Source organism: Triticum urartu, chromosome 4A, assembly GCF_056163025.1.
Source record: "Triticum urartu cultivar PI428250 chromosome 4A, HENAU_Tu73, whole genome shotgun sequence".
NCBI classification, from domain to species: Eukaryota; Viridiplantae; Streptophyta; class Magnoliopsida; order Poales; family Poaceae; genus Triticum; species Triticum urartu.
The window spans coordinates 2143290-2171172 of record NC_141876.1 but is presented as its reverse complement, the minus strand read 5'-3'; the positions used below and the strand labels follow the sequence as shown (position 1 = coordinate 2171172).

At 45.7% G+C, this 27883-nt stretch overlaps 4 protein-coding genes and 2 pseudogenes across 8 annotated transcripts; 1 reads left to right on the top strand and 5 right to left on the bottom strand.

Moving 5' to 3' along the window:
- Positions 1 to 6551: 6551 nt before the first annotated feature.
- On the bottom strand, positions 6552 to 7538 carry LOC125550146 (LOB domain-containing protein CRL1). The gene is made up of 2 exons (XM_048713062.2): positions 7200 to 7538; positions 6552 to 7063 (listed from the first exon to the last, which is right to left on the bottom strand). Exons 1-2 carry the CDS (start codon positions 7476 to 7478, stop codon positions 6716 to 6718), a joined length of 627 nt encoding a protein of 208 aa, XP_048569019.1. The 5' UTR covers positions 7479 to 7538; the 3' UTR covers positions 6552 to 6715.
- Positions 7539 to 9024: 1486 nt separating this feature from the next.
- Positions 9025 to 11992, top strand: LOC125550147 (peptidyl-prolyl cis-trans isomerase). Of its 5 annotated transcripts, none has more exons than XR_007301541.2 (4): positions 9025 to 9175; positions 9566 to 10110; positions 10922 to 10994; positions 11599 to 11992. XR_007301541.2 is itself a non-coding variant. In XM_048713064.2 (3 exons), the coding sequence occupies exons 2-3, from the start codon at positions 9585 to 9587 to the stop codon at positions 10936 to 10938; spliced, it is 543 nt and encodes a 180-aa protein (XP_048569021.1). In that variant the 5' UTR covers positions 9025 to 9175; positions 9566 to 9584; the 3' UTR covers positions 10939 to 11992. The 5 variants fall into 5 exon arrangements, 2 of the variants coding, with proteins under 2 accessions (XP_048569021.1, XP_087373483.1); XR_015600074.1 differs by having other exon boundaries at positions 11566 to 11992; XR_007301540.2 differs by having other exon boundaries at positions 11472 to 11992.
- A 693-nt stretch (positions 11993 to 12685) lies between these two features.
- On the bottom strand, positions 12686 to 14224 carry LOC147974224 (uncharacterized). Its single transcript, XM_087519401.1, has 4 exons — positions 14166 to 14224; positions 14003 to 14074; positions 13480 to 13776; positions 12686 to 13292 (listed from the first exon to the last, which is right to left on the bottom strand). The coding sequence occupies exons 1-4, from the start codon at positions 14222 to 14224 to the stop codon at positions 12686 to 12688; spliced, it is 1035 nt and encodes a 344-aa protein (XP_087375527.1).
- A 585-nt stretch (positions 14225 to 14809) lies between these two features.
- On the bottom strand, positions 14810 to 17992 carry LOC147974223 (putative F-box protein At1g47790; annotated as a pseudogene).
- Positions 17993 to 18143: 151 nt separating this feature from the next.
- Positions 18144 to 19195, bottom strand: LOC147974222 (putative F-box protein At1g47790; annotated as a pseudogene).
- Positions 19196 to 20001: 806 nt separating this feature from the next.
- LOC125550148 (acyl transferase 4) lies at positions 20002 to 21744 on the bottom strand. Its single transcript, XM_048713065.2, has 2 exons — positions 21162 to 21744; positions 20002 to 21056 (listed from the first exon to the last, which is right to left on the bottom strand). Exons 1-2 carry the CDS (start codon positions 21585 to 21587, stop codon positions 20214 to 20216), a joined length of 1269 nt encoding a protein of 422 aa, XP_048569022.1. The 5' UTR covers positions 21588 to 21744; the 3' UTR covers positions 20002 to 20213.
- Positions 21745 to 27883: the final 6139 nt, after the last annotated feature.

The window sequence follows — 27883 nt, the reverse complement described above, 5'->3', positions numbered from 1 at the left end:
GATAAGATTACTTCAAAGGGGAAACTCAATTCATTACAAGAGAGAAGAGGGGGAGGAGAAACATAAGATCCAACTATAATAGCAAAGCTCGCGATACATCAAGATCGTGCCAAATCAAGAACACGAGAGAGAGAGAGAGAGAGAGATCAAACACATAGCTACTGGTACATACTCTCAGCCCCGAGGGAGAACTACTCCCTCCTCGTCATGGAGAGCACCGGGATGATGAAGATGGCCACCGGATAAGGATTGCCCCCTCCGGCAGGGTGCCGAAACGGGTTTAGATTGGCTTTCGGTGGCTACGGAGGCTTCTGGCGGTGAAACTCCCGATCTATTGTACTCACGGATGTTTTTAGGGTATATGGAGATATATAGGCGGAAGAAGTACGTCAGGGGGGCCACGAGGGGCTCACGAGGGTGGAGGGGTGGGCGCGCCCCCCTGCCTCGTGACCTCCTCACAGATCCCCCGACGTGCACTCCAAGTCTTCTGGGCTTCTTTCCTTCCAAAAATGAGTTCCGTGAAGTTTCAGGTCAATTGGACTCTGTTTGGTTTTCCTTTTCTTCGAAACCCTAAAACAGGGTAAAAACAGAAACTGGCACTGGGCTCTGGGTTAATAGGTTAGTCCCAAAAATGATATAAAAGTGTATAATAAAGCCCATAAACATCCAAAACAGTAGATAATATAGCATGGAGCAATCAAAAATTATAGATACGTTGGAGACGTATCAATACCTTCAACGTCAAATTATACAATGCAGATACATACACCTATTTTGAATGCAAAACTTGGCAAGCACTATGCAAGGCTTATGCATTTGAGCCTGATATGGTTATCACCTTTGATATTCGTCCGGAAGATGATATTGAAGGTAATAGAGACATCTGGGTCGATGTGCAGACGCCTCCAGTTCTACCATTATGTGAGTTTCTCAACCATATTATGTCTTCAATATTGTTTATTCAAAAAGAGTTGACAAGTAATTTATATTGACAGCTTATTTCCAATCAAGCAAACATGTCCGGCGCTTGATAGACAGGACCGTCCACTGTCCCGGGGCTGAACTAAACTGCGAGGAGACAAGTCATTATGTTTCATGGCTTGAGGATCTTGATGCTGTCAAGACAAATTTTTTTCCTGCACTTAGAAATGTTAGTACTCAAAACGTGCGACCAATAGTGTTCGTACTGAACTACGGTCACATATATTTAGGAAAGATGGTAAGATTTCTACTATTTCTCCTCAGTGAATCTTTGCATACATTATTTTTTAAGCTAAACTTCATTGCTAAGTATGTTACTATACGATGTTCTTCAACAGGGACTCCCGATGAATGTTGTGCCTGATTGGATCGAGACTAAAGGTACCATGAATATTGTTAGCTTACGCCCAAGATATCCTACAATGCACTTTAGTGCATTCAGGATTTCTAATAGCGAGCAATGCTTAATAGTAAAATACCGGAGCAAAATTGTGAACGATTGCAGAGAAGTACTAGGGGGCAGCAATCAGAAGCGCAACCCACGATTAGGAGACAGGTTCATCTGCATGCTCCAATATGATGAATCAGGAAATCTATACATGTTCTATGCTATTTTACCTGAGAGAGAGCAGCAGGAGTGATTAGCTAGTTCATGCTCTTAGTACTTGTCCTCTCATGTCCGTGTTCTTCGTCCTGAACTTAATCTCAAAGAGTGATTTGCTTTTGTGGTGTTATGAACGCTTATAATATCATTACCATGTTGAACTCAATGATATCTTGGCTTCTGCTACAAGTGAATGTTTCTTCTTTAAGCTAGTGTTGGTGGTAATTAGATAGCGGTAATGACTATATGATGATTAAGTAGTGGTAATGAGACGACTATTATATGATGATTTTTAGCTAGCTATGAAAACTGTTGTTGGTGATGATATATATGATGCAAGAGTTTTTATATTAATATGATGATGATGATGATGATGATGAGTTATTATATCATTTATGAAAGAAACCGCAGATTAGTTTCAACTGGATGGATTCTAGCTAAGTGATCAAGTATATGCCATATCCATATTACATCGATCACTTAATTAGGTGATCAAGTATATATAATATGGATATGGCATATACTTGATGACTTTGCTAGGATCCACATGCATCCTAGTCAAACTAATCTGCGGTACTTTCACCTAATGATTTAACAACTCATTATAATGTAAAACAATCACTAAATTAAATTGAAAACACAAAATTAAAGTAAAAAATAAAAAATAAAACCAAAACACAACTAAACATTTAGTACCGGTTGGTGTTACCAACCGATACTAATGTCCTACGCGCGCCCGGAGCTGGCTTGTGCGACGTGGTTGCCCTTTAGCACCGGTTCGTGCTGAACCGGTACTAAAGGGGGGGCCTTTAGTGCCCACACTTTAGTGCCGGTTACCGAACCGGCACTAAAAGGCCTTATGAACCGGTGCTATTGCCCGGTTTTGCACTAGTGAACCAAACGCTACATCGATTCACTAGCCTGGCCAGGCAGAGAAATCCCACCATCTCGCGTCCACACCAGGCACCATCCGGCTTCCTAGATGGGGTGGGCACGAGGGCCAGGGCGGGAACCAAACTGGCTCTAAAGCCTTGGGGTCCTTGCCCACCCCCATCGTTGGAGGGACAAATGAAAGAAGAGGGGGCCTCCAGTCTCTTGCAAGGGTGGAGGGTAGATCGCCGCCACCCGTGGCCGCCTAGGTCACGAGAGGGAAGTGAAAGAAAACTTTTGGTCCCTCAATAGTACCAAAACCATATACATCATTTTCGGATTTTTTTTATAAAGGGGACCCAAAAACATAATTGTGAATTCAGATTCATTAGGAGGATTTGAACCTAGACAGTGGAATTATACACCCTCTTCCCCCACTAAGTGAGGTAGGCTATCTACCCGGAAAAAAAGAGTTCTTAAAACCCTCAAGATTTAGTCTTCTTACTTGCAAAAAGGATCACGAGACAAGTGAGGTAAATAAAAAACTAACACTGGAAAAAATAAACTAGCTAAAAGAAAACAGGCGGAAACCAGTTTTTTTAGCAAAGCTTAAAAAAAACATGGGAAAACCGCCAACGTAGAAGTTTACGGAACGCAAAGAAACCGAGAAAAGAAAATGAGGAAAATAGAGGGGGTGAGAGGAGGATAGAAAAATAACTAATAACTAGGTGAAATCACGAGTATCCATGGTTAATTTTCTTGAATACGTACGTTTTATTATTGTGTTCCATGGTTTTCTTGAATTTTGCCGCCAAGATCCAAAATTTCTAGAGTATTACAGTTGTTGTGCATTTGACATTCCTGTGATCTTGAGTAATTTTACTACAGTAGAATATTTATGTAACTGCTTAAATTCAAAAGGTATGACAGTTTTTTTTTTTGAGGAAAACATAAATAAAAGGTGGTATGACAGTTGAGATGTGGTTGGAGACAAAGTAGGCCTTGGAAAGGTACGAGGGATATACTTCAAGCTTGGAAGCCCATAAGATAGGCCCATAACCACCACACTGGTGCTCGGTTGAATGATTGGAACGAAATGCCTCCCTCGCCTGGCAGCACTATGAAAATGCAACCCCCCTTCAAAAAAAAGAAAAGAAAATGCAACCCGGCCACCGTGCAGGTCAGGTCAGGTCTCTGACTCCAAGTATCACCCACCATGAACTCAACCTGTTGGACGGAACGGAATGCCTCCGCCATTTCGCCAAGTAGGGCACATCTCCTAATAATTAATTAAGTCCAGTATTATGACACGAGACTTTCCCCAGTCCGTGGGCAGTTTGGCGCTAAAGTTAGTATAATGTTGGATCATCTATTTTAAAACGGAGGGAGTAGTTATTTAGTTGAATTCTACTGAATCAGATCTTAACTTCCATTCCACCTATTCATTTGGAATGTTAATTGTGCTTGCTTCTCTAAGCAGTAAGCACTAAACCAAACGTCTGGCTTAATGAACAAAGGATAAATAAAAACATATATAGCCTGGTATGTCAGTATCTCTGATCCATGCCAAGTCACTAGAGTGAAAAAAGCACGATGAAGCATTTCAGCATACTTCACTGATTGTTAGTAAAAAAAACACATGATGCCTTTGATCAGCCTGTACTAAGGTGAAGAGACGATGAAACATTTCAGCACTATATTATGAGACCAAGAGCTAGGGGAAGATTGATCCATCATGCATTGCATTGTCAGGCAAAAAAAAATATTATGCCTTTGATCACCTACTATATATCATACGGTTCGCATATGGTAACATGCACCGCAAAATCGCGGATTGGTTGGCACCGGCTCTGTCTGTCATCATCTTCATTCTTCTTGATCTTCGCTTCCGAGCATCTGTCACCTCTTCTACTTAACTGTCATCTTGGAGCATCGGTCAGATAGTAACTCCTTCACTTTCTGAGCTATCAGAACAATGTAGCCTCTTCAGAAAGAACACATACTCTGCTCCTGACATCACTTTTGTGGGTGCTCCAAGATGCTGCTGCCTCTGGCTTAACATCATCTGCACCCATTTCTAAAGATTCTCCTTCCTTCATCACGCCGTCTTCATCGAGTCAGAGCCATCAGCTGTAGGTGTCTTTGATTCTCCTTCCTTCATGAAACCGTCATAATCAGAGCCATCAAAGAAATATCATGGTTTTATTTCATGATGGCCTAACTTAAAGGACAGACCCAGTGCTAGAATTAATTAGCACGGCCAAACTATTAATGCAAAGAGAAGGCAGTGTCTTCCTAAAAGAATGTCACACTATCATGGCCTTGCAGAGAGCAAAATAGCATATGCTTGAAATCTGGATCAACTAAAGTGCAATACGGATTCACAGAAAACATTGTAAATTAGTAACACGGAGATCCTAAAACAGGTTGGGCATTCATGTGGTGTGCTAATTAAGAAGATTAACAAAGGATGGCATGTTTAATTTCGCATAAAGGTTGTTGCCCTGATTTTCTGAAAATCTGACACATACCTATTTGTATAATTTCTGGGAAAGCGGTTGCTTTGAATCTGCTGGCGCTTTTCTTCTCTATCATGTTCATCCTTTGGATCAAGAGCAGCATGGACTCTCTGTTTGTGCCCAGAAAAAGTAGGTGGAGATGTTTTGGTTGGGTACATGTTATCCCCTGGTATAGGTCTCATTCGTCCAGGTTGGTTGGAACTTGTGCGTGCAAAGTGCAAACACACCTGGCTGCATTCACCATGATGATTTCATCCTAATTTAGAAGAGATATTTACGGATTATCAACAACAACAACAACAAGACGTGCATGTCATGCTACTATATACTACCTCTGGGTATTTTTTCGTTGTCGAGCGAATGGGAGATAACTTGGGATTGTATCTCTGAAAAAGTTGGGCCTCCCAATCATCATCAACAACTGCAAAAAGGGCACCCACGGCCCGGCGCTCCAGCGCGGGGGGGCGCGGGGGGCGGGGGGGGGGGGGGGGGGGTATGCCAGCGGCGGGTTATTGCCGCCCTCGAGGTACTCCAGCACCTCGTGCAGTGAGCGGCCGGGGACGCCCCACCAGACGTGGCGCCCGTCGCTGTTCTTGACGCCGCCCCGTTCATGGACGCCAGCGGTTGTGCCTGCCGCCGCTGGAAGTAGTCCGCCCACGCCGCGTGGTTGTCGGCGGCGTACTGGGGGAGGACGCGCTACTCCTCCACCAGGGACGACCGCACGCGGTCGACCTCGGCGGCGAAGACTCCAGGGCACACGTCGACGTCGGGCACCGGAGGGGGGGGGCACCACCATTGCTGAGCCTCCACCCCGTCAGCCCGGCGCGCATGTCCGGCGGCGCTGGGATGTTGGCCTCGAACAGGAGCCACACCTCCCACTCCTAGAGCGAGCAGCGGCCGAAGCCGTTGGCCGTCACGGCGTCGCCGGAGAAGCGTTCGGCCATCGCTGGAGAGGGAAGGGAAGGGGAGGACGGGTGAGATAGCAGAGCTCGGCGGCGCGGACGGGAGAGAGCAGAGACTCGGCGGCGACTGCTTTGGGCTCGGACTGGTGTGGCCAGCGGCGGGTTTTATAGCCCGCCGTGTGTACGCGTGGCGGGAGGGGAGGCATCGCCGCGCCGCCCAGCCTTGCCATTGATTTCCCGCGGGAAACCGAGGTACTCTGGGGGAAGACGAGGCGTCGTCTCGCTGACACGGCTGGCCCGCGCCTCTTTCGCGCCAAAGCCGCTCGCCCCGGCGCCCCCCAACGCGCCGGGTTCGGCCTGGGTACGCCGGCGCCAGTTTCGGCCTAAACCGACGAAAAACGGGTTTCTGGGGACGCCACTGAGCCGATTTTTGGGCCCCGACGCGGCAAAAACACCTGGGGAGGCCCTGTTGGGATGCGGCTGGAGATGCTCTTAGTTGTGGTTCCCTAATTAAGCACGGAACTCCCTTTCTCGCTTGCACGAAACCAAATGCCTCAAAGGGGAGAGAAAAACATATCTTGGCATATCAGTATCTCTCATGATTCACTAGAGCGAAAAAAGCGCGATGAAGCATTTCAGCATGCTTCATCACTGATGGTTAGTAAAAAAAAAACATATGTCTTCTACACCCTGTTTGATTCAGCATTTTAGTACAGGCTTAGAATTTGAACATTTTACAATGGTTATCCATGGCTTAGAATTTGAACTACCAAAAGAGGACTGCTGGTAGCTTTGCAGTTACCAAGCACATGCTGTGACACCTAGTTGAGATATGCCGACTAGAGGCCCTCGGTGTCATAATACCCATTCTCTTGCAGATAGTCTTGCATATCAACGGGAAACATGGTGCTACCATGTATACTCTCATCATTAAATTTAAACGAGGCTGTATAGTCCGGTGTGTATACATGTGAACTGTTGTAATCCTGAGAATATTGCATGGAAGTGCAGGAGGTCATGGCGTCATTTCCGTAGTAGCTCTCTCTTTCAATCTTTACTGTCTGGCAAGCCATAACCTTTGCCTTCATACTGTCTTCTTCAGGGCTTGATACGGAACAAGTATTTGTGTACCCTTGTACTGGTTCCTGAGCTTTGAGCGACTCCAACTGTGCTTGCAGATTTACAACCTAAGAGAAGATTGCATGCCATCAGTTTTGCTAATATATTATCACTGTCCATGCAATTAGCAGTTTACCAAATGAAAATTCAGAAGTCAATAGAATTGTTGTTCAAGTCGGTGTGACTAATGCATAACTCACTAACCTGCTGCTGCAGAGCAAATATGTGCGCGACGCAACCATATACCGGATCATGTTGCCTGGCCTGTGCCTCGTAGGAGATGGTGACCGCAGCCTCACGGCGGTCGGTCGCCGGGAGGCTCGTGAGGAGCTTCGAGGCGTTGCTTGCACCAAACACCTTATGGATGGCGGCAAAATGTGCAGCCCCTTGCTCGTGGCAGAAGTGTGGAGCGAAGACACACCCATTGACGCACCTCCTCCGAAGGAACTTGCATGCGCCGCATGGAGAGGAAAACCCTGTCATTGCTCCTGCTACCTGATCGATGCTGGTAGTGTACTCTTGTTCCTTGCAGCCTGTGGAGTGAATCATCAATCCTTCCCATTTATAAAGGCTACTCTAGCACTAGCAGTGGGGTACATGCTAGGGTTAGCTTGGTTTGATGAATAATTAATCAGGCACGGTCTCCCTAATGGCCTGCCAATTTGATTATCCATTATCCAAAAGCCTGGTTCCCAGTTCTATACCAATTTGACATTCCTTTTAGAAAGGGACTAAAGTGACAAAGGAGGGATCTTATTTTACTACTGGTTGTTGGATGAGTTTATGATGAGTTGTTCAATTTTTTTCCTTTCTTTTCAACATGTCCGACAAACTTAGTACCACCCTTACAGGGAACAGAATGTCATAACTTCAGGAATCAATCAATGAATTAAAAAGGCAGTGAGCAAAAGGTTGAGCTTCGGGAAAGCTGGTAGAATGAACCAAAGAAAGATAGGGTAACTGTTGTTCAACAATATATGTACTCATTCTCAAGCCCATGTCAAGTAGCTCACCATGTTGATGCAGAGGCCGGGGAGATCCCCCTTTTTGAAAAAAAAAAGTAGCTCACCATGTAATGTTGTGAGATGACTATGTGATTAACTTCACTTAATCCTATGTGTCAAATCTCTGATGATGCGCGCGCATACTACTCTGTTTAAGAACCTACTGCCTAGCACCTATATATATCACTATTAGCCGTATGCCCTTCTAGCTATGCTTTTCCTCTGTTTTTCTGCTTGATAATTTAGTAATTGTAATGGAGGCCATTTAGCTAGGGGGTTGTCTGAGTCTTGATTAGTTGATTTCATCATTTTTGTGTATATCAAGCGTGTGCCTTTCCTTCTTAGTCATTATTGACCTTGTACTATTTCGTTTTTTGCATTATGCAAGTTTCATTATTTTTGGCTTCTAAAAATAATGGAGAGTGCATCTTTGCTTCTAAAAAGAATTAGTTAATGGAGAGTTAATATTCTGCACTTAGTCATCTTCCCAGGAGAAGAGAACATTATGTATGTATCTTTGCTTGTGCACTTGGTCATCTATCTTCCCAGGCTGTTATGCATACTTGTTTGCCGCGTAACCACCATTATTAGTGGTGCTTTGCTCGACACATAGAAGACATATGCAGCTGTGTTCAGTTTATTTCAAAAATTATTAGTATTGTACTTAAAAAGTAAAATTAGCATATAAGCACAAATTAAAGGTGTTGCTTTCCAGTCTGACATCCTACAAAGTAGCTAGAGCTAATTTCTTGTTAATGGAAAATATTTGTTGTTAATTTTTTTATCATTTATTAATTAATTTCTTTTGAGACGAAAAGATTATTAATTAATTTATAATTTTGGGCTCCCAGTGGAATGGGCCGCCATAATTGACACAGAACAGGGCTGTTAGTTGAGTCAGGTGCGGCTGAGATGAGATGGGCCGCTATTTATTGGTAGGTGCGTGCTCGAGCCACCTACCAATTAGAGCCCAGGCCCATTAGAGCCCGTGGAGTGTGTGCTCTGAAAACCCTAAACCCTCCCCTTTTTATCTCCCCCATCCAGCCGCCGTTTTCCCCATCTTCTTCCTCCTCCTCCTCCTCACAACTCAACTAGCATCACCGCTGCCGGAGATTTTCTTCCTCCTCCTCCTCCTCACAACTCAACTAGCATCACCGCTGCTGGAGATTAAGAAAGGTAGGATTTTTCTTCTTATCTCGACTAGATTTCTCTCTATCCTCACAGCTGTGTTTGTTTCTTGTGACTCGATTTGGTTTTGGTTTTGGTTTTGGTTTCCTTGTCTCTGCACATATCGAAGGCTTTCTAGGCGTCATTATCCAAAGGCCTCCTGAGCTCAATGTTTGTGCCAAATCAAATCTTACAATCTTCATGATCCTCGCCCTGTGACCTCCAGCAGTGCTACCCTGGAGGCCACGCAAGGACCATGACCACATTCCCCAATTTGTTTTCTTGAATTGTTGATTCGTTTTAACTCCAATACCTTGGAGGCAAATCTTAGATAGATTGGGCTCAATTTCTTGAATTGTTGATTCGTTTTAACTCCAATACCTTTGAGGCAAATCTTAGATAGAAGCAGAAAGTAGCCATGGCGGCCAAGAACCCCAAGGTCTTCTTCGACATCCTCATCGGCCAGGCCAAGGCGGGCCGGGTCATCATGGAGCTCTACGCCGACAAGGTGCCCAAGACGGCGGCCAACTTCCGGCAGCTCTGCACGGGCGAGAAGGGCCTGGGCAAGAGCGGCAAGCCGCTCCACTACAAGGGGTCGGCCTTCCACCGCATCATCCCGGGCTTCATGTGCCAGGGCGGCGACTTCACCCGCGGCAACGGCACCGGCGGCGAGTCGGTCTACGGCCAAAAGTTCGCCGACGAGAACTTCCTGCTCCGCCACACGGGCCCCGGGGTCCTCTCCATGGCCAACGCCGGGCCCGGCACCAACGGCTCCCAGTTCTTCATCTGCACCGCCAAGACGCCGTGGCTCGACGGCAAGCACGTCGTGTTCGGGCAGGTTGTCGATGGATACCGCGTCGTGGAGAAGATGGAGGCCGTCGGCTCGTCCGGTGGCGCCACCGCCGAGCCCGTCGTCATCGAGGACTGCGGCCAGCTCCCCGACGGCGAGTAACCAGTGCCTGGCTGATCTGATGATTCATTCAGCTTGTTTTTTTACTTACTACTGAAGCTGAGACAGTTGATATGGATCCGATGGACTACTAGTTTGTTTAGGCGTGTGTAATGACTGAATGAATGAATAAATTTACAGATTCAGTTTCATCAATCTCTAAAGTTTTAGTGAGAGATTCTTTCTCTCTTGTTATGTCTAACCTGCAAGATTTCACTATCCATGCTTAGTCTAGCTGCTTGAAGATGAGAAGAATAGACTAGAGATGGTCCCATCTTTTCTCTGGTTGAAAAACATGTTGACATGTTGAGTGGTTCAACATGTTGAAAACTATAGGAATCAGCAGCAGGATTACAAATTATGTTGACATGTTGAGTGGTTCAGGCATGAATTCAGTTCACATTGACATGATCCAACACAAGATTAACTGGTTCTGATTCAACAGACTACTAAGACTAGAAGACCATGGTATGAAGATTCTACTAGGAAATAGAATTAAAAATTATAAATGTCTGAATCTTGTTCAGGCTTGTTCATCGTTTGCCTGAGAGAAACTCTGTGGAACCAGCATCCCTGTTTCTATGCACGCCCCGCCCCAAGGATGTAGATTGAATTGCCAAGTGATGCCATTGGATGACAAAAGGCTTGACACATTGATTATGCAGTAGCACAAGTTCTTTTATCATCGATTCTATGATAGTTTCAATCATACGCTAGAGCTACTATGATTGTTTCATTCATATGCTCGAGCTAGCTAAATCTGAATATATTTCTTTCTGCTGTTGCTGTTTAATTTCGCCTGGCAGGTTCAGTCGGAGGATGAAGATGAAGCGGGCGACTATGAAGAGGTGTTGTAGTGGAGGCCAGATGCAAGGATATGTATGTCCCTCTGTTGCTGCTTATTCTCTTTTATCTATTCTTCTGAACTTCTTTTGGTATCAGAAGTCCATAACGTTGTTGTTATCATGTCCATGGTGAATTGTGTTTTTTGGAGTATTTTCTTTCACAAGATTTGTGATTTTAGTTGGTCATAAGGACCTAGGAATAGGGCATTATGAACCTGGATTGTCCATGAGAGACCTTAGCGACCAAGTGATGCTCTTACATAGTATGCAGTTAGAATCCAGAAAATGTATTGAACAATCCATGGTCCCATGTTTGGCATTTCTTGGATAATGAACCAACAGTTCTGAATTCTGAAGCTGCATTATTATTGTTCAGCTAGACTAAACAAAAAACATTCAGCTGTTAATTAATTATAAGCACAGCAAAGTTCTTATTTTACATTTAAGCAGCCTCAGTTTCATAATCTCGACGGTTGGTTACAGTTTAGAGTTTACATCCAAATCTGGACAGGTGCTAGACGGAGGAAACAGCAGCAGCATCATCACAGTAGAACAAGTGATGATGCCCAGTGTGCTCCAAATGCACAATTTTTTTTTAACAACAGATTAGCGAAGATTCTAATATTGTCGGCGGGCAGGAGGTCGCACAAAGAGCAAGCTGGTCCATCACCGTTTGGACGTGAGTGAGTTTGCTCTCGGCGACGACAGAGGCGCGGGGACGGAGGAAGAGCCCGGCCTCCGCAACAGCGGCGATAGTGTAGGGGGGCAAGCAGTAATTGGGACACCAAGTTGACAAGCAGTAACATCAGCTGGCTAGTTGCTCTGTGTTTTGTCTCTGTTTGTGTGTTCGTTTCAGTTTTGCACATACTAGTGAAGCTGCTGCTGTTTATGTTGGTTTAGGATTCCATTTGGTATCGAATATGATGATATGAAGTGAAGGTGTCCCTGACCTGATCATGTACGTACTTCACTTGTGGGTTGTCATGTTGTTTTTGTGCAAATTATATAGTCAAATGAATGAAGTTTCATTTAGGTAGCTGTTGCTCTCAATTTCTCTTGATTATTATTGTTTGGAAGGAATAGGTTTCAGGTTATCAAACTGAATGCACATGCCCTGTAAGCAAGACTGTCAAGAACATGTGGATTGAATTGATCTAGACTTCCCAGTCTGTTTAGCTGTGTGCCCGGCCGTGTAATAACTCAAGAAATAAATCTAGACATCCAATTCCAATCTCACCAGTTACAGAGATTCTAGCCTGTCATGGCTAACCTGCAAGATTTATCCATGCTCTAGCTGCTTGGAGATCGTCCAGTCTTTTTTTCTTTTTGATTGAAAAAGAAACCAGCATCAACACAGATTTTGATGAAAATGGCGAGTCGTTCAAACATCAATTGAGTAAACATTAATCTGTCACCTCCTTTTAGTTCTAGTTTATGTTTTTTTTTTGGGTTGAATAGTAGAATCATGCAAATTTGTTCTTGCAACAAACAACCCCATGGTTTCTCTTTTAGGTAACAAAAAAGTATTTGCAGAATCACACAAAATAGTGAATATAATCACGCTCTATTGCACGATACATAACGAGGAGATTAACCTTTTATGATTCAACAGACCAAGGCTACGACGAACATTCTAAGCAAATAGAAACGACATTAGATCAACTTTGTCAAAATCTTTATTCCTCGTCATCACCTTTTGCTTGAGAGAAACGTTGGGTGATCCATTCAAGAAGGTGGGCACGATCCTCCCAAGGCATGTAAGCTTGGCTTAAGAGGAGTAACACGGACAAGGCTTTCCGTGTACGAAACTAGGTCGAACCAGCATTTCTTTCTCCATGCATGGCCCAAGGTGACTTCTCTGTTGGGCCCGAGAAACTTTAGGTCGTCTATATCAAATATGTCTTCGAAGGCGCCGTGAGCTTGCAAGTAGAAACGGTATTCTTGACGATTAAACGCTACAAGAACCCCGGTAGCATAGGCCACTGGATGACAAAGGCTCGAGACATTGATCGTGTAGTATAAGCTCCATCTCGGATCCAGGACATCTCTTGTCATACAGACCACTACACGCTGCAGGCACTCAACCAAGAAAGTGGCGCATAGTTCCCCGTCAAGCTCATGGAGGATAATATCTTTGTCTTGTACTTGAGGGTACAAGGTGTCAAGCAACGGAGTGAAACCAAATGTTTCGTGTTGAAGGCTGAAACGGAGTAGTGCCCGTGGGGGGCATGGATGGTTGGCCTTATCGATGAAGTAGAATAGGTAATCCTTGCAGTGTGTGGCGGTTTGTGGACACGAGATGAGGGCAGGAGGGTCCACCAAGGTCTCCCTCCTTGAATTCGTTAATCGGGAAGTGCCTTTCGTAAAGGAGCGTCGCAGTTGAACCGGCACTCGCAGTATAACTCCGCATCCTCCTACCGAACGATGATCTTTGTTGTTGTTCCTGTTGTTCTTGTAACGGCAAAAACCAGTGGTAGAAGGGTTGTTGTTCATGTTGTTCTTGTCGTAACGGCAAAAACCAGTGGTAGAAGCGGACGTTGATAGAGACGTCGGGGGTTTGGTGATAAATATGCGGGGCGATGAGGAAGGAAGAAGGGCCGCGGCGCTGTCGGTGTTGTTGGGAGCAGTGGAGGTGGGCGTGGACAAAGAGAGGGTCGGAGATGATGGCGTGCCAGGCCTTGCTCACGAGCTTGAACCTCGCGAGGGATTTCACCGGCAGCCGGATCAGGATCTCCCACACCACCTCCTCCAGCAACAACTCAGGCGGGATGATGGTAATCTGCGGCGGCGGCAGGCTGTCCCTCTTTCTCTTGCTGCTGTTCTCACAATTCCCATTGTCATTGACGAGCAATTTCCCATGGGGCCTCCCTCCCCTCCCTGCTACTACTAGTACAAGTTTGTTTGGGTTGGGATGTTTTCTTCCCGGACATGTACACGTACGATCTGGCACGTATATGGATCGGACACGACCCCATCTTCCGTTGTAAAATCCAAGGAAAACCAAAGTATATACAGGGAGTTGTAGACACGATATCTTCTTACCGAATTTCAAGAGTATACAGCGTGCCTACATATCTCTTACATGCATCTTTTTTTTCTTGCAAAATTGTCAAACTGGTATTCGTAAAAATAATAATTGAAACTGGCAGATGTGGTCTGATTTTTTTAATAAGTTACGATAACAAACAAATTCTAGAATGTTTACAAGCTGTTCCTCTCTAATAAACCCTGGGGAGGAGACCTCCGGGCTCCCCGCGCCGCCATCTCTCCTCTGCTGGTAGGTCGCCGTCCCTTTCTCCCCCGTCGGCTCTGCTGGTGTGGTAGTGTCGGGAAGCTCTGATCTAACGGATGGTGATGTAGCTTTGCCCGCTTGGAGCTCTTAGGTAGGTTTTCGTTGTTCGTCGCTCCAGGCCTTCCGGCGGGGTGACCGGGGCGCACAATAGTTTTTTGCGGCCATCCGCTTTTCAAGTTTCAATACAACATACAGCAACCCAAAATAATCAAGTTGTCTATGACAGTATCAATACAGCAACCAAAATGCTTGTCTCTCTTTTTCTCTCACACACACTACCTGTAAGAGTTTCTCGTTCAACCAAAAGTTGCTTGTCTCACGGCAAGCATGTCGTCTTCAGCCAGGTCGTCGACGGATACGGCGTCGTGCAGAAGATGGAGGCCGTTGGATGCTGCCGCAGCGCCGTCGAGGACTGCGGCCAGGTCCAGTGCTGATTCAAATTTTCTTTATTTCTTTTTATTACTAGCTTCTTTGTTTAGGTGCGCGTGTACATGTAATGACTGAACCAATAATTCTACAGATCCAATTCCAGGTACACGTTACCATGTGTTTGAGTTTCAGAGATTCTCTCTCTGCTTAGGAGGAGTAACAGGAACAAGCCTTTCCGTGTAGGAAACTAGGTCGAACCACCATTTCTTTTTTTGCCATGCATGGCCCAAGGTGTCTTCTCCATTGGGCCCAAGAAACTTTAGGTCATCCATATCAAAAATGACATCTTCTTTGAAGGCGCCATGAGCTTTCAAGTAGTAACGGCACGATAGATGATCATATGCTAAAAGAACCCTTGTAGTGTAGGCCATTGGCAAACAATGGCTTGAGACATTGATTTTGTAGTATAAGCTCCATACCGGATCCAGGACATCTCTTGTCATGCAGATCGCTACGTGTTGCAAGCACTTGGCGAAGAAAGTGGCGCATAGTCCTCCGTCAAGCTCATGGAGGATTATATCTTCGTCTTTTACTTGAGGATACAAGGTGTCAAGCAACGGAGTGAAACCAAATATTTCATGTTGAAGGTCGAAGTGGAGTAGTGCTCGCGGGGGGGGGGCATGGATGGCTGACATTGTCGATGAAGTAGAATAGGTACCCCTTGCAACATGTGGCGGTCTGTGGACACGAGATGAGGGCGGGGAGATCCACCAAGGTCTCCCTCCACTCGTCCTGCCGGCACCGTTAATTGTGAAGACCTCCATCCCCATGGTAACGTGGCCGTTGTCGTCACAACCGCGTTAGAAAGAGCGTGCAACCTTGTATCTTTCGATGGAAGGATCAAGGCCGAAACCAACCGGAAGGCAATTTATGTACTCCATCATGTTGCGGTGGCTCTCGGGCAGCGCAATGGCATCTCTTGTGGCCGGGTTGAAGACATACACAATGGTGTTGGTGGGGAGCAACACCAAGCCGTCGCAGTGGGCCATTCGGGAAACGACCTCAAACTCGCCTGCCGGGATGTGACTTTCGTAAAGGAGTGTTGCAGTTGAACTTGCACTGCCAGTACTACTATCACTCCTGATCCTCCTACCAAGTAAGGATCTTCGTTGTTCTTGTTGTTGCTGCTGCTGCAATGGTAAAGACCAGCTATACAGGCAGATGTTGGTGGAGAGGTCTTGGTAAGGATCCTCCGGTCCGACATAAATATGTGGGGCGATAAGGAAGGAAGAAGGTTCGCGGCGCTGTCGGTGTTGGGAGCAGCGGAGGTGGGCGCGGACGAAGAGAGGGTCGGAGATGATGGCGTGCCAGGCCTTGCTCACGAGTTTGAACCTCGTGAGGGATTTGACGGGTAGACGGATCAAGATCTCCCACACCACCTCCTCAAGCAACAACTCAGGGGGGAAGACGACGATAGTCGTCGGCGGCGGCGCAGACTGTCCCTCTTTCTCTTTCTGCTCCCGCAGTTGCCCATCGATGAGCAATATGGATTAATGTGTAGTCTATGCAATGCACGCGCGATGGAAGAATTGCAATGAGCACCTACGATCCGTGTTAGTTTTTTTTTTTTTGAGGTATACGATCCGTGTTAGTTAGCTATAACAATAACTAGTACTAGTAGTAGTTTGTTTGGGTTGGGATCTTTTCTTCCATAACACGTACGGCCTCCTACTTTCGTTGTAAAATCCAAGGAAACCCAAAGTGTACAGGGCACTTATAGATACGATATATTCTTACCGAATTTCACATGTGCACAACGTGCCAACATATCTCCTATGTGTGCGTGGATTTTATTTTCCGCAATACGGAGTATTTTGAAACTGGTAGATATGATATGATTTTCCTTTCTACCAAGTTACGACACAAAACAATTTTTATTGTTCCGCTCTAAACCCTAGAGAGGCGATCTCCGCCTGTGCTGCATTGCGGTCTCTCCTCCACCGGTAGGTCGTCGTTTCATTTTACCTCCGCCGGCTCTGCTAGCGTGGGAGTGGTGATGACGGTGGGTACACATCAATCAATCAATCAATTCGAAATTGCACAACCCTTGTGCTCCGGCGCCGGCCCAGTGCGGTACTGCCGCGGTGGTAGGGCGGTACTACCGCTCTCGAGCGGTACTACCGCACCTACTACCGCTACAAGTGCCGCTCAACCCGACACGAGATGCGCCCCCCTCGAATCGAGGCGGTAGTGGTCCGGTACCGCACCGGTACTGTCGCTGAGGACCCTCAAGCAGTACTACCGTTGGACACCGCGGTACTACCGCTGAGGCCAAAGACTGCCCAAACAACAGGGAAACAAACCTCCAACGACGCGGGAAGGCCCAGAGGGTGTGAAACGGAAGTGTACGTGATGATTCCACCCTAGCCTTATCAAAGCGGACCCCCTCTTGATAGTACGGTGACTCCTACGAAACTAGTCCACCAACAAGAAACGAAAGAGCTACACCGCCTTGAAAAACACTCCGAGGGGAAAGAAATCGTCTCGAGCCAAAGGATGAATCTCTGAAATGCTCAAAGCACACGGTTAGTCCGCAAACATGTTGTCATCAATCACCAAAACTATATCGAGAGAGATATGTCTTAACACTGGTGCTTTGAAGCATATGAAAATTTTGGAGGATGGCATTTATATATTATTAAAAAAATAGTACGAAAAGTATAAACACATATAATCATGGATTTATTGGACACAAAGTGTGGAATGGACAATATAACATAGAAAAAAGAATACAACAAGTCCCAATCGCACTTGTAATGTAAATGTATGAAGGCTTAATGCGAGTTTCTAAGGAAATAAAAACAACATTAGGTCAACTTTGTCTAAATCTTCATGGTGCTTCATCTTTCACCCAAGAGAAATGTTAGATGATCCATTGAAGAAGGTGGACATGCTTCTCCTTAGACATTAAAGCTCATCTTAGGAGGGCTAACTGGAACAAGGCTCTCTGTGTAAGAAACACGGTCGAAGCAGTATAGATTTTTCCATGCATGCCTCAAGATGTCTTCTTCATTGGGCCCAAGGAACCTTAGGCCATTAATATCAAATATGTCGTCTTCTTTGAAGGTGTTGTTAGATTGCAAGTGGTAACGGTAAATACTCCCTTCGTTCCTAAATACTTGTCTTTCTAGTCATTTCAACAAGTGACTACATACGGAGCAAAATGAGTGAATCTACACTCTAAAATATGTCTACATACATCCGTATGTAGTAGTCATTTGAAATGTCTAGAAAGACAAATATTTAGGAACGGAGGGAGTACAACCATTATGAACTAAAAGAACCCCGGTACCACTGCCAAGTGACGCCATTGGATAACAAAAAAAAGGGCAGCCCGGTGCATGTAGCTCCCGCTTGCGCAGGCTCCCGGGGAAGGGTCCGACCACTTACGCCATTGGATAACAAAGGCTCGAGAAATTGATTGTGTAGTACAAGCTCCTTCTAGGATCCATGAAATCTCTTGTCATCCATACCAATACACGTTGCAAGCACTCAGAGAAGAAAGCGGCGCATAGTTCTCCGTCAAGCTCATGGAGGATAATATCTTTGTCTTTGACTTGAGGGTACACCGTGTCAAGCAATGGAGTGAAACCAAATGTTTCATGCTGAAGGCTGAAATGGAGTAACGCCTGCGGAAGGCATGGATGGTTGACCTTATCGATGAAGTAGAATAGATACCCCTTGCACTGTACGGCGGTCTGCTGATATGCGATGAGGGCAGGGGGATCCTCCGAGGTCTCCTTCCACCCATCATCTTGGTCTCGGCCGCTACTAATTGTGAAGACCTCCATCCCCATGGTGACATGGCCGTAATCGTCGCAATGACGGTAGAAAGAGCGTGCAACCTTGTATTTGCCGGTAGAAGGATCAAGACCAAGGCCAACGGGAAGGCAGGTGGGATATTGGATCACGTTGCGTCGGCTCTCGGGCAGTGCAACGACATCTCTTATGGCGGGGTTGAAGACGTAGACATTGGTGTCGCTGGGGAGCAACACCAAGCCGTCGCAGTGCGCCATTGGGGCCCCGAGTGTGAACTCGCCGGGCGGGAAGTGCCTTTGGTAAAGGAGCGTTGCACTTTCTCTACTAGCAGTACTCCTCGTCCTCCTCCTACATGAGGGCCTTTGCAGTTGTTGTTGTTGTAATGGTAAAGACCAGTGGTAGAAGCGGATGTCGGTGGAGATGGGAGTGTAAGGTACGTCCGATTGTAGAAAAACACGTGGAGCGATGAGGAAGGAAGAAGGGACGCGACGTTGTGTGTGTTTGGAGCAGTGGAGGTGGGCGCGGACCAAGAGAGGGTCGGAGATGATGGCGTGCCAGGCCTTGCTCACCTGCTTGAACCTCGTGAGGGATTTCACGGGTAGACGGATCAAGATCTCCCACACCATCTCCTCCAGCAACAACTCGGGGGGAAAGACAATAGCCTTGTTTCTCTTTCTGCCCTCGCCATTGACAGTTGTGGCCGTCTTCTTCTTCTTCTTCTTCTTTTTCTTCTTCTTCTTCTTGTTGGTGCCCATGCCCCTGGAGGAGCAGGAAACTGAACTGAAGATTGCCTCACCTGCCTGCCTGTAATAACAATCCATGGCGATGGATGAATCCGTAGTACCTAATCCGCTTCTTATTGGGAGATGTTTCCTTGCCGGACTCGGCCCCGTTTCCATCAGCGCATTATACAAGATTCTACACTATCCTGCATCTTGAAATTCTTCTACAGTATTGTACGTAGTATTTATTTAGTCTTGGCAATAAAACTACTCCTACTAACTTGTAGGAGTATATGTTTCAAGCAATGTATGGCACGGTTCTCAATCATCAATCCAAAAAGAAGAGAAAAAACAGAGCTCCTACACAACTACGGGAACGGATCCTCTAACATCATGAAGAGATGTCACGAAGCTACAGTGTAATTCGCAAAGACAATATGCACAATTACTGTTCGTAAAAATAAAATCCGAAATTAATTTTATTACACCATAATTTTGTTTATATGTAATTATTGTAAATGTATAAAGTAGATTTGTAATTTACAAAATAATTCAAATCATTTTAGGCTTAATCATATAGATGCGAAGAAAGGATGTCAGGGTACTGTAGCTTTCCTAACATCTCTTTGTGATGTTAGAGGATCTCGTTCCCACACCTACTGACTTGCATATAACACCCAACAAAGCATTTGAACCAAGAATGCAAATGCAATAACACCAAACAAGCTTGTGGTTGACAGTCTACAATGAATGATTCATTTGGAACACATGACATGATTCTGTTGATTCACAATGTCAAATACATGTACAATGTAAGTATACAGTGAGACACAAAGAAAGAAAGAAAGAACCCCTCATTGATTTATTTATTTGTTTGTTGGAAGCAAATTTAAGTCTGGTGTCGAATGAATAATACTACAACACACAACAAGATGGAGAATACAACAACAACAACAACAACAACAACAACAACAACAACAACAACAACAACAACAACAACTGCAACTCCAAATCCCACCTGTAATTCTTCTGTAAGGTAAAGAATGCTCTCTTAGGCGAGCTTCTCAAGCTCATCGGTGAAGACGGCTGCGTGCGGCTCCTCGACGCACTGGAGCACCAGCCGGATGCCCTGCTTCGGCTTGGGCGGCTTGAGGTACACCACGGACGGCACAATGTTGACATCGTCGTTCAATGTGAAGACGTAGGTGGGCTCGCCGAAGCCGTAGTCGACGTCGTTGAACCCGACGTGGCTCCAGTCGGTCACCACCAGCGTGCCGTAGTCCAGCGACACGTTGTAGTGGCTGTCCTTGGCGCCGCCGCCCAGCCAGTCCAAGAACCGCGCCGACAGCGCGTCCTTGGCCTCCCGGATCGCCGTCACGATCTCCACCAGCGACGCCTCGGTCACCTCTTGGCTTGTCCTGGCGAGGCCGCCAGGGTACACGCAGTTGCCGTAGTAGCCGTCGGGCGACGGCAGCGCGTTGGTAAGCAGGTGGCGGGTGCCGGCGGCGAAGCCCAGGCGCACCTCGGCGTCGGGCGCGGACCTGATGGCCGCGGCCCGGCACTTGAAGATCATGGCGGTGACCACGTCGAAGGTGGAGCACCTCTGGGCCGTCTCGGCGGCGACCTGGTCCTTGACGCGCTTGATGCTGTCCAGCGAGATCTCGACGGTGGACTTGACGAAGTTGAAGGCGGTGAAGGACGGCGGCGGGCCGAGCGGCGGCTTGGGCGGGTTGGGGATGGCGTCGCGGGACCAGATCGGCTTGGTCGACGGCTCCGGGAGGCCCCGCGCCATCTCGCCGACGGCCGTGAGGAACTGCGCCGCGCCCTGGCCGTCGAACACCAGGTGGCTGAAGCAAATGCCGACGGCGTACCCGCCGCAGCTGAACTTGGTGATCTGCAGCGCACGGAGAAAGGTGTAAATTTTGAGTTCCTGCTGGATCGGGATCGGGATCGGGATCGGGATCCGGACAAGACGAGATGAGATGAGCAAGCAATTGACCTGCGCGAGGAGGATCTGGTCGTCGAGCTTGTGGTCGGCGGGAGGGCGGGGGATGAGGTCGGCCTTGGGGATGGCGAGCGGGCGGTCCTCGAGGCCGTTGACGTCGGCGAGGGAGCAGCTGGCGGCGGCCTCGACGAACCAGACGCCCTCGCCGGTGCAGTCGACGACGGGCTCGCCCGGGGACGGCTCGGCGATGCGGCCGGCCACCGGGTAGTAGGGGACGAGCGCCCTGGCGAAGCCCTGGCGCATGGTGGCCACCTGGTCGTCGCCGGAAGGTGGGGAGTGGAAGACCTGGATGAAGTCAACCATGACGCGGACGGCGGCGGTCTTGTCGATGGAGGAGAGCGGGAGCGTGCCTCCCGGGGTCGGCCCCGCCGGGGGCACGAGCGCCGGCGGCGACTTGGCGACGGTGGGCGCGGCGGCCATGATCGAGGGAGGGATTGGGTAGGTAGATCTTCCCCCGCTGGTTGGTTTGCAGCTGTGCTGTGCTGGCTAAGCACGTCGTGGTATAGTGAATGGATCAATGGAGGTTGTTGCCTGCCGTCGGTCGCTGGCATGGCACGACGACCCAACCAAAGTTGTTGACTTTCTCAAGAAGAAGGGGACGTTGTTAGGCAAGGCAGATCTCATCTGTCTGCTACTGCTTGGTTTGTGGACTTCACATGGCCTCTCTTGGTCACTGATCTTTTCTGGCTCTTCTCTCATTGGGTGTTTGATAATACATTCACAAGAGAATTTAGACAAATAGCAAGCAATATGCCAGCAAAATGGGAGGGAGTACACACTAACATCTTCATCTTGGGCTTGAGGGTAGTGCATGTTCTTGATCAAGGGAGTGAAACCAAATGTCTCCTCTTGAAGGCTGAAATGGAGCGGTGCCCTCAAGGAGCATCAGTAGTTGTTGATCTTGTCGATGAAGTAGCCCAAATACCCCATATAGTGCATGGCGGTATGTGGACACGAAATGAGGGAAGGCGGGTCCATCGAGGCCTCCCTTCATCCATTTTGAAAGACCGATGAAGAAGGGAAATTTACTTGTTAGCAATAAAACTGTTATAGAGCATATCGGTCAACCTATTGTGCCATTTATAAAGACCGATAGTGACCTATTATTGCAGCCAAAGTTTTCCCCATTGCTTTATCAAAATTTCATATCTAATTGGGTAGCTTTGCTTGTTTCATACTTGGCTTGCACTTGGTCTCAACTAAGACATGTGTATTCTAACTATTTTTGTTTCAGAAATTTAAAGCCAAGGTCAAATTCTTTTGAGAAATCTGATGCTAATATAATATCTTATCCAGATACATCGAAGATAGGGTGCAAAACACAATGCATAGCCGAATGAGGATATTCCAAATTTGAACCATTCGTTTGCTTAACTCCAAAGCCGTTTGCACACCAAGATCGGCTAGAAAACAAGAAGTATACCTTCAATTCAAGCATGTGTGATCAAATATTTGATTTGTTGCTGAAAAATAATCACATTAGAGTTCTTGACCACCATGTGAAGCCATCAATCCAAGGACGAATGTATTGCAAGTTGCATGATTCGTCCAAGCATAGTTTTGATGATTGCAACATGTTTCATCAAATAGTTAAATCGGCCATTGATAAAGGACGATTAAAATTTGTTGAAACACCAAGTGATGACCAGTCTATTCCGATTGGTCTTAATGGATTTTTTTTTGAATCGGCTGCTTCAAGACGATTCCTTTAAAGATGAGAAAGTAAAAACTATAGGTGATGGGATCAAGCTTTCAAGTAAAGAAGTTGTTCAAGAGCACAATGAAAATATTCTTGAAGGCAAGAGCACAATGAAATTCCAACCGACCCTATTGTCGAGTGGTTGGAGCCACCACTCGGTACTAAAGGGGGGCACTTCCCGCCGCTTGGCCTGGCCAAAATTGACATTTAGTACCGATTGGTGGCTGATACGTCTCCGTCGTATCTACTTTCCAAACACTTTTGCCCTTGTTTTGGACTATAACTTGCATGATTTGAATGGAACTAACCCGGACTGACGTTGTTTTCAGCAGAATTGTCATGGTGTTATTTATGTGCAGAAACAAAAGTTCTCGGAATGACCTGAAACTTCACGGAACGTCTTTTTGGAAATAATAAAAAATCCTTGCAAAAGATGAAGACCAGGGGACCCACACCCTAGCCACGAGGGTGGGGGCGCGCCTGCCCCCCTGGGCGCGCCCCCCTACCTCGTGGGCCCCCTGGAGCTCCTCCGACCTCAACTCCAACTCTATATATTTGCTTTCGGGGAGAAAAAAATCAAGAAGAAGGATTCATCGCGTTTTACGATACGGAGCCGCCGCCAAGCCCTAAAACCTCTCGGGAGGGCTGATCTGGAGTCTATTCGGGGCTCCGAAGAAGGGAATCCGTCGCCATCGTCATCACCAATTTCATGATGCTCACCGCCGTGCGTGAGTAATCCGTCGCCATGTGTACAATATGTAGTATCGTAAAATACCAGCAAACAAAAAAGAATTAAATGGAAAACACAAAATCAAAGGAAAAATAAAAAATAAAATCAAAACCACCCAAATATTTTAGTACCGCTTGGTGTACCAACCGGTACTAAAGGGCTCCCCGCCCCCGGCGCTGGCTCGTGCCACGTGGTGGCCTTTTAGTGGCGGTTCGTGCAGAACCGGTACTAAAGGTGGGGGGGCCTTTAGTCCCCACTCTTTAGTGCCAGTTGCAGAACCGGCACTAAAGGCCCTTACGGACTGGTGATACATCCCGGTTCTGCACTAGTGCGTGTGGGGGCTGCAATGAACGATGTATTTGAATCCTAAGTCAAGATTTGAAGGGTCCCTTTTCCCATAGAACTACATAATACTGCCGTTATTAGTTCCTATTTCCCCCCTTTCTTTTCACTTGAAACAATTTGTTATTTTCTCTATGTACGTACCGTCACATCTTCAGCGAGTGTATGACAAACACAAGGATCTATTTGCAACGGAGTTGCAATCTACTATGAACTCAATTTCTTCGGATCTCCAATCAATTCAGTCATAGCAGAGGACCAAGCTTGTGTCAGCTCTTCAATCAATTTACTCAAAGCAGATGGCCGAGATTCTATTTGACATGACGCCGTGGCTTGCATAGTAGGGGCAATCTGTTGGCCCAACAGGTATTGTTCTTGTTATGCAGGTGTCTCCCTTTTCTCTTATATCTATTGGCCCAACAATGCTCACTTTTTTGCCCATGTTCTTCATGCAACCACCAGATTACCAGAAGCAAAAAAGATTATTGAAGCGAGCAGCATCCCAAACTTAAATGAGAAGAAAAAAATTCTTAAGAGCGTCGCCAAGAGAGTCATCAATGCACCAAAGATGAAGAAGCCCAACGTGGATGCCGAGGATGATTAGTTATACCAAAAATACATAATGGATCAACAAAACCTGAAGTCGCTAGCCACTGGAGAAACCTAGTAAGTCCACTATTCACCCATTCCTTCCATTTTTTATGGTTGTTTTTTCTGCTTCATAATACACAAATTTCCTATTTAAGTGTACATTGACGATAATGAAAAATTGTTCGCAACATTAATCATTTTGTCTCAATAAAAAACCATGCAACCCTCCTTTCATCTCAATAGGTGGATTCTACACCTAGTATGAGTTTTGGCAAAGTTCTTTGAAGCTAGAGGGGAGAATAGACACTGAGGTGATGACATTGCACACCGTGAGCTTTAACTTGGCATAGCTGTCTGCTCAGAAAGAGCGGAATACATTTGCCTTTCCTGTGCAAATGACTATTTTATACCCCCCGGCGATGTAAAATAACTATTTGTTGTACTGAACTTTTATACATATTTTAAATTAAGTGACCATATTATAATTTCAATTAATACAATTTTTATTACTCGGTCACATATGAATGTTTTCAAATAATATATTCATCATTACACAATTGTAATGTATATCAATCAAATTTTTGGTTCTACATAATTTAAATTGTATGATTTACCAAATCTCTTTTTTGTTAAAATCCTTCAAAATAATTTTCTAATATTGCATAAACTATATAGTGTATACACATATACCGGCATATATATAAGAGAATATGCTTTCTGTAATATGTGTGTGTATGTGTGTGTGTGTGTCCATATATCTTTTAATATTATTGAATAACATGGTAGATATTTGTAAATCGTACATACGAACAAATATTTTAATAGTGGTTTCTATTATATATTAGGCAATCATATTATAGAAACCTTTAGAGTATAGCAAATGTGACTTAATTACAAGTTGGGTTCGGTAATAGAATCATTGAAGAACCAAACGGGTTGATTGTACTATTGCACAAGCTTTGATTAACTGACATGCTCATCTAGATTCACTTGGCTTGATTTGGTGCAAATGAGATTTTCTACTAGTTTCTCAAGAACCAAAGTTGTTGACTTTCACAAGAAGAAGAGACGTTGTTAGGCAGATCTGATCTGTATGCGAGTGGTTTGCACTGCTTGGTTTGTGGACTTCACATGGCCTCTCTTGGTCACTGGTCTTTTCTGGCTCTTCTCTCATTTGGTGTTTGATGATACATTCGCAACAGAGTTTAGACAAATAGCAAGCAATATGCCAACAAAATGGGAGGGATTGAGTACACACTAACATCTTCATCTTGGGCTTGAGGGTAGTCCATGTTGTTGATCAAGGGAGTGAAACCAAATCTCCCCTTGAAGGCTGAAATGGAGTGGCGCCCGCAAGGAGCATCCTTAGTTGTGTTGATCTTGTCGATGAAGTAGACCAGATACCCCATATAGTGCATGGCGATATGCGGACACAAAATGAGGGAAGGCAGGTCCATCGAGGTCTCCCTTCACCCATCATCTTGATCTTTGTCACCTTTAATGGTGAAGGCCTCCATCCCCATAGCGACGTGCATGTAATCATCGCGGTAAATGTAGAAAGAATCCGCAACCTGTATATGTCGGTGCAAGGATAAGGGTTAAGGCTAGCTAGAAAATGGGTGGGTTGTCGAATCTCCTCCGATAACAACGACAACGACGACGGCTCAATTCTCCTTCATTGTTGTCGCCTCCTCATCATATATGGTGCCATAGTAGCATTGTCTTTCTTTTCCGCCCCTATCATTATCTGGCATCTTCTTCTTCAAGTCCATGCACGGCCCCGTGGACTTATCATGACTTCTAGTGTGACATGCAGATGTGTTGACTTATATATAGTGATCGATGATTTGTGGAACAAATGAAAATGACATCACTCCCTCCCCAAAATATTTTTTTACTAGTTGTCTACGTCTGGGACACTTCCTTCTCAGACACGTCTTCTTCTTCTTCAAGTCCATAGACGACCTCCATGGTTGCGCAAACTCAGGTCGACCCGATGGTTGGGAAAGAAGGGTTGATGTGTCATTGAAGCTATACCATACAATTTTTCTAAAGAATGAAAATTAGAGATGGACTTATCAAATTCCATATTATTTCTGCTTTTTCCTGAGTTTTGAAGAAGAAATATATTGTGTTACTCAAATGAGGAACAAAAGAGAAAATCAAGTGTGACATACAAGCTACATAGGATCACATGCCCAAATTGTTTTTTTTTCAAATAAATCACAGCTTCAATGTTGACCTCTGCTTGGTGATATCTATGTATCGACATGTTTTCCATAATGTTATCTCAACTAAACTCTTCTATCTTTTTTAGTTGTGCTTGTTGTGCCTTGTTACCGGCATATGACATTGTGTGTATGATTATGAAGTCATATGCTGTGGCCACCAGAAATTCACTTCTATCCTCGAGGAAGACCGCAAAGTCTTCTTGGAGCTAGGACCGAATCTCGGGCGTTGGTGATTCTTTACTGTGTGTTGACAATCTCCTTGCCTTGGTGCATGTCCACCTAGATGCCCTAGGATATGTTGTCTTTACTAGTATAGTTTTATATTACACTTAACATAGTTGACTAAATTCATGTGGATTGTAATGTTAAGATCTAATTTTATACAATTTTAAAGTCCATTGTTACTGAAAGGATCGATATGGTTGATGATAACCCACAAGTACATGGGATTGTTGGTAGCCTTTTTTGATAAGTAAGAGTGTCGAACCCAACGAGGAGCTAAAAGGGGCCTTTATGGAGCTAGTCACTCGTATCTGAGCTTCATGCAGGACTGCTTCCGAGACTATTAAACTGATGATACTCCCAAGTAGAGGTCTTCGGACAAATATGTCGGGATATCAGCTAGTTCGTCGTGATTAACATAACACCCTGGGAAAAGGAACCGCTAGAGGAACCATTTTTCGCCGAAGATGTGGCTTGCGTTAAAAAGCAATATAACATAACTCTATGTTAGACTTACATTTTGACCTTGTGGCCGTATTGCCTCGTTCCATGCAAACGTCACCTGTGACCAGGCTGATGTTGGGAACACTCTTCGTCCTCTGGCCGAGGAGGTAGAAGCCGATGGTTGGTTGACGAAGTCTGAAAATTACGGACATGAACATAAAAATGGCCAAGTACATAGATACATAAAGTCATAATTCAGCTTCAACTGTTTAATTTTTTCCTTGCCGACATCTTGCAGGTCGACCGACGGGTCCCTCAGAGCCAGCCGAGGAGCTGTGAAAGAATTTTTTTCCTCGCCGGCATCTCGTAGGTCGACCGATGGGTCTCACAGAGCCATTCAAATTAAAACTCACCATGCCACATTTTCAAACTACATCTACCATGCTAATTGTGGTCA

Bases quoted from the DNA above. Each gene is read 5' to 3' on its own strand.
- LOC147974224 (XM_087519401.1), bottom strand. From the start codon at position 14,224: ATGGCGGCGCGGGGAGCCCGGAGGTCTCCTCCCCAGGGTTTATTAGAG. The intron at 14,075-14,165 runs GTAAACATTCTA...TACGAATACCAG, and splicing joins TTATTAGAGAGGAACAGCTT to TTTGACAATTTTGCAAGAAA. The intron at 13,293-13,479 runs GTTTTTGCCGTT...AACGAATTCAAG, and splicing joins AACGTCCGCTTCTACCACTG to GAGGGAGACCTTGGTGGACC.
- LOC125550147 (XM_048713064.2), top strand. From the start codon at position 9,585: ATGGCGGCCAAGAACCCCAAGGTCTTCTTCGACATCCTCATCGGCCAG.
- LOC125550146 (XM_048713062.2), bottom strand. From the start codon at position 7,478: ATGACAGGGTTTTCCTCTCCATGCGGCGCATGCAAGTTCCTTCGGAGG. The intron at 7,064-7,199 runs GTTAGTGAGTTA...ATCTTCTCTTAG, and splicing joins TATTTGCTCTGCAGCAGCAG to GTTGTAAATCTGCAAGCACA.
- LOC125550148 (XM_048713065.2), bottom strand. From the start codon at position 21,587: ATGGCCGCCGCGCCCACCGTCGCCAAGTCGCCGCCGGCGCTCGTGCCC. The intron at 21,057-21,161 runs GTCAATTGCTTG...CGTGCGCTGCAG, and splicing joins ACCAGATCCTCCTCGCGCAG to ATCACCAAGTTCAGCTGCGG.